Genomic DNA, 5,090 nt, shown 5'->3' on the forward strand with positions numbered 1-5,090 from the left:
GCCCCGCCAGGACTCCTTTCCTCGGCGCCTCGCTCGGCCGGGAGGAGGGCGGCCCGGCTCATTGTCCTCGTGCGGCGCGGGAGGGACACGCCCAGCGCATTCGAACGCGCGGAAGGCGCGAAACCCGCCCGCGGGGCGGACCTGTCCCCTCCCGCCGGGGCCGCGGGGCGGGGCGGGGGCGGGACCGTGGGGCGGGGCTGGGGGCGGGGCCGCGGCAGGCTGGCGGCGGCGGCGGCGGCGGCGGCGGCGCGGGGACTGCGGGGACAGCCAGGCGACCGCGCCGGTAGCGACGCCCGGGGAAGCCCGCGCCCCGCCTGCGCGTCCCAGGCGCGCCCCGGGAGCGGGAGCGGCCCCGCGGCGCCGCCCACGGCAGAGGCGAGCGCCGGGCGCCCCGAGCCCAGAGCCCGGGCAGCGGTCGGAGCGCGGGGGCGCGGCCCGAGGCAGCCGCAGAACGAGCCGGGGCCGAGGGAGGGCGCCGGGCGCGAGCATCCCGCGCCGCGGCGGCGGAGGCGGCTTCGCAGGAGACAAAAGCCCGCCGGAGAGACGCGATGCCCGGGCGGCGCGGGCGCGGGGGCCGCTGCGTCTGAGCGCTCCGAGCCGTGCGCCCCGGGGACGCCGAGGCCGGGCCGGTGCCCGCGGCGGAGGGCGGCAGGCGGGGCCCAGGTGCGCCCGGCCTCGCCGGGCCCGGAACTGCGGGGGGCGGCGCCCTCCCGCCGCAGCCGCAGTGGCCGGCGCCGCAGCGAGGAGCCATGGGCAACATCTCCTCCAACATCTCGGCCTTCCAGTCCCTGCACATCGTCATGCTGGGCTTGGACTCGGCCGGCAAGACCACGGTGCTCTACCGGCTCAAGTTCAACGAGTTCGTGAACACGGTGCCCACCATCGGCTTCAACACGGAGAAGATCAAGCTAAGCAACGGCACCGCCAAGGGCATCAGCTGCCACTTCTGGGACGTGGGCGGCCAGGAGAAGCTGCGGCCGCTGTGGAAGTCCTACAGCCGCTGCACGGACGGCATCATCTACGTGGTGGACTCGGTGGACGTGGACCGGCTGGAGGAGGCCAAGACGGAGCTGCACAAGGTGACCAAGTTCGCCGAGAACCAGGGCACGCCGCTGCTCGTCATCGCCAACAAGCAGGACCTGCCCAAGTCGCTGCCGGTGGCCGAGATCGAGAAGCAGCTGGCGCTGCACGAGCTCATCCCGGCCACCACCTACCACGTCCAGCCGGCGTGCGCCATCATCGGCGAGGGCCTCACCGAGGGCATGGACAAGCTCTATGAGATGATCCTGAAACGCAGGAAGTCCCTCAAGCAGAAGAAAAAGCGGTAATGCTCCCGGCAGCGTTCGGGAGCGAGGGGGCAGCAAGCGAGTGAGTCGGGAATGAATGAATGGGCCAATGGGTGGACGGACGGATGGGTGAGCGAGAGCCCGCGCCCGCGAACAAAGACAGCGAACCAAAGCGATGCTTCGAATTTTTAAAGCAGCATCCTGCGCCCAAATGCAGGACTAGTGACTTAACCTGGGTAGGTAGGCTGACTTGCCAGTCTGCCCTCGACCTGCCCCCACCCCCAGCTCAAGGGACCTTTTGTCTGAACGCCAGAGCTACTAATGGGGTGAGGGGCCGCGCTGGGAAGTGGACGTTCAGGTCCTGCTCTCCGCCCTCCCGTCCCAGGTGGAAGGCTCGGATGTCAGAGACAAAAGCGATTTCTTCCTGCTCCGGCGGGGCCAGAAGTTCAGGCCGCCCCGCCCTCACTGGGGATGGCACCTGTGAGTTACCTGAGGTATGCGGTTCCCAGAGCCCATCAGGGAGCATGTTGGCAGTGGGAGGTGCTGGGGAGACAGCTGCTTCTTGCATTCTTGAGCTGTGGAAGCTGGATAATTTTATGTCACAGGGCAGGCCCCTGTTGAAAATTCATTTGTCCTGCTCTGGGCCCAAACGAGGTGGTGGTTTGGGCCATCGGAGGACTGTCTGGAACAATACACAGCCAGAGGGCATGGGGGGCTGTGCCGGCCTGGGCTGGGGAATGGCCCTGAAGATGCCCTTTCCTGGTGCTTTGTGGTGGCTACGGAAGACCAGTTTTGTTGAGAACTGCTTTTCAGCCTGGAATAAGACATCTTTCAGATGGTTTGGACCCTGTCCATGTGTAGGTCATTATCACACAAAGAGACCAATAAAAATTTAAAAAAAAAAAACAAAAACTGTTGGAGGTGGTGGCAAATAATGCGTTGACTGTCTGCAGGATAGTTAAAGGTGTTTAAAGGGTAAGGTTCTTGGCGTAAACGCTGGATGGGGTGTGTGTATAGATACTGGGACCTCCCTCTGTACTGTGTAGTCAGTAAATACCTAGACCCAGATATGTGGAATCTTAAATTCTCTTAGCCTGCCGATTGGTTTATGTGAGCACACACCAGCTGCAGATGTGTGCTGAATTGCAAGATGGTTTTCACAAGGGATGTGTCTTGTCATACTAACCGCCTGATGATGGGTTTTGGTTTCCAGACATGTTTAAAAAAAAAAACTTCTACAAATGAATACTCACGTTAGAAATATTCACCTTAGGAAAAAAGACTTTGCCCTTTTTCGATCCCTTTACGATGCAAGTGGCGACATGTTCAAATTTCTAATTTGGTTCCTTGTGGCCTATCTGGTTCAAGTATTTTCATTACCAATGTCTCGTTAGAGTTTTTGATGTCATGCACCAAAAAATAAAACCCCACCTTGTTGCAAAAGCCGACCTCGTTGCATGGATTTAAAAATGAAGGAAAAGCACAAGGATGAGGTCTTTCCTAATTCATTCTTGTGGGAACTGACTGCGTAGCCATCGCAAACAATGAGTGCATGGGATAGCAGAAAGCAGCGTGACGTAATGGTCACCTGTACTCAGGCACCCTCCCAGTTTACTTGAAAGAGGCTTTGGAAGAATAGATAAAATGAAAGAAGAGTAAATACATATTTTTCATAACATAATTTAAAAAAATCCTTTATAATCAGGACTGAGTCTTGGTTTGCAGAAGCTGTCATTTACGCTGAGACACAGTATCAAAAGGGACAATTAAACTTACTATTTGATTTTTATTTCCTCTAGGAGTCCACGTTGACAGGCAGCATTAGGTTTTTTTTTCCCCTGCCGTTAGAAATTTCTTTATGAAGGAGGCCTCTAGAAATTGGCATGATCAGGCTAGAGCATGTAAGTTAGGCAAATTATAAATCCACGCCTTTTTGTCCATCGCACTCAGAAAGGTAATTTAAGAACCAGAGACAGAAGTCCTGGCTTCTTGCTTGAAACCCGATTCTTCTAGGAAATATGTTTAAAAGAAGAAAACTGGCAGCCCATCTTTCTTTTCTCTTTTGTCGGTGTATTTGGTACCCCTCCAATGCTGGTCTTTTTGTAGAAACTCAGTAGAGAAAATTTAGCTAAGCGGTGTTGAAAAGCCTGCAGGATTTCAGTTTACATATCAACAGCGTATTCACTGATTTCTAAATGGGCTGGTCCCAACATCTGAAGATTCTGTATAGAATTATTAAAAAAAAAAAAATCCATCTTCTTTATTTTCTTCACATGCGACAATTTCTTAAGCACTTTGACATTTTGGTAGTTCCACACTATTGAGAGAATAATATATTTATTTTGTGACATTGCAGATGCCAAATACTCTAACCTTCTCGTGCTAACGATACTTAGGTTCTAGGTCACTGTTCCGATCCTGTCGTGCTTTACAAATGATGTGAAAGGATTCTGTTTTTTGCATTATCGATACTTACCGGTGCAGTCAACTGTTAGTAATTGTGCAGTAAAGTAAAGCCCTGTGGTGTTTCAACTACTAGTTAAGAGTCTCAGTTGATTTCTCTAATGTTTGACCTAATAATTGCCCATTTCATCTCTGACCAGAGGAAGCAGCGATCAAATCTGGAAGGGTCACCCCCGGAGGCCCCTCCAACATAGCGATCCGTTCTGCCTCCTGCCCTTGAGAATGAATGGGCTTCACGTAGAAGTTGGCCTCCCCGTGTGAGCTTTGGCAATGTTTTCTCGTAGACGCGGAGAGGCCGGTTTTGTTTCAGGACAATTCTCTTCACAAATTCTCGGGCACGGTGTCGGGACCCTGTCTCCTGGTTTCAGTTTTCGTTCCTACTCCTGTGATGCTCCGTCTTCATCCTCCTCTTCTGTTTCCGTTCCCTTTTATATGCATATATGATGCTGTGAACAGAAATAAATTATTTATACAATCAAACGTTTGGGGAAATTGTCTGTGGATGGTTTTTCGAGTTGCCCCTGTGTGTTCTCTGGGTCTCCTATGCTGAGCGGAGGGATGGATCACAAGGTGGTCTCTGGGGTCCTAATGGGGTCTAGGGCTGCGTGAGTCATCTCTGCTTTTTTGGTTGAAGTGTCCAGCTCTGCCCTGAGTGGTGGATTGAGAGGCCTCAAAGGCGGGAGTCTGTGTGTCCACTGACGGGGCCTGTCGGTAGTCCTCTCAAGTCCTTTAGGAAAATGGCCTGACGCCTCCCCGTTGTCAGCCTCTCACTTGTTTAAAAGGGTCATGATTGTTAATTACTTCAAAATATTATCCAATTATGTACAATTGGAAATAGCTGTGTGCTGCTATAACACCGTTAGTAGTCATGAAGCTGCTCAGAAGCTTGGCTGCCTCTCTGCTCATCTCTGGGCCGGGTCCATCACTCTTGAACCTGTCAGAAGTTCTGGACTCCAAGACTTGAGTCCTCGTAGACGGTAGGTGTGCTAAGGCCATCAAGCTTTGTAGTGGTTGGGCAGAATCAGTAGAGCTTTGGACAGGCACAATGCATAGCTCATGGAGACACTCAGCAGGTATTAACAAGCTTGATACTGACCAGGTGATGGTTGGGTCTTCACTCTGCAGCCACAAAGATCTAGTTTCAAATTCTGACTCAAATGCTTAGGGCCCATGGTTTTGCTGAAGTTCCTTAGCCTCCGAGCCTCAGTTTGCCCATATGTAAAATGAGATCATAACGGTTGTTGGAAGGAGGAATTGCAATAATGCACAAGAAATGCTTCTCAAGTACCTGGCGTGGAGCGTTAACTTGGGTTCTTCTGGGCTGCTCACAATATGTGGGAT

General features: G+C 53.4%; 1 protein-coding gene across 1 annotated transcript; it reads left to right on the top strand.

The window, feature by feature from the left end:
- The first annotated feature begins 218 nt into the window (after positions 1 to 218).
- On the top strand, positions 219 to 4,229 carry ARL4C (ARF like GTPase 4C). The gene has a single exon (XM_014862584.3). It carries the CDS (start codon positions 750 to 752, stop codon positions 1,326 to 1,328), a length of 579 nt encoding a protein of 192 aa, XP_014718070.1. The 5' UTR covers positions 219 to 749; the 3' UTR covers positions 1,329 to 4,229.
- The last annotated feature ends 861 nt before the right edge of the window (positions 4,230 to 5,090 follow it).

Source organism: Equus asinus, chromosome 19 (assembly GCF_041296235.1).
Source record: "Equus asinus isolate D_3611 breed Donkey chromosome 19, EquAss-T2T_v2, whole genome shotgun sequence".
Classification (NCBI taxonomy): Eukaryota; Metazoa; Chordata; class Mammalia; order Perissodactyla; family Equidae; genus Equus; species Equus asinus.

Excerpts from the sequence above, each read along its gene's own strand:
- ARL4C (XM_014862584.3), top strand. The coding sequence starts at position 750 with ATGGGCAACATCTCCTCCAACATCTCGGCCTTCCAGTCCCTGCACATC.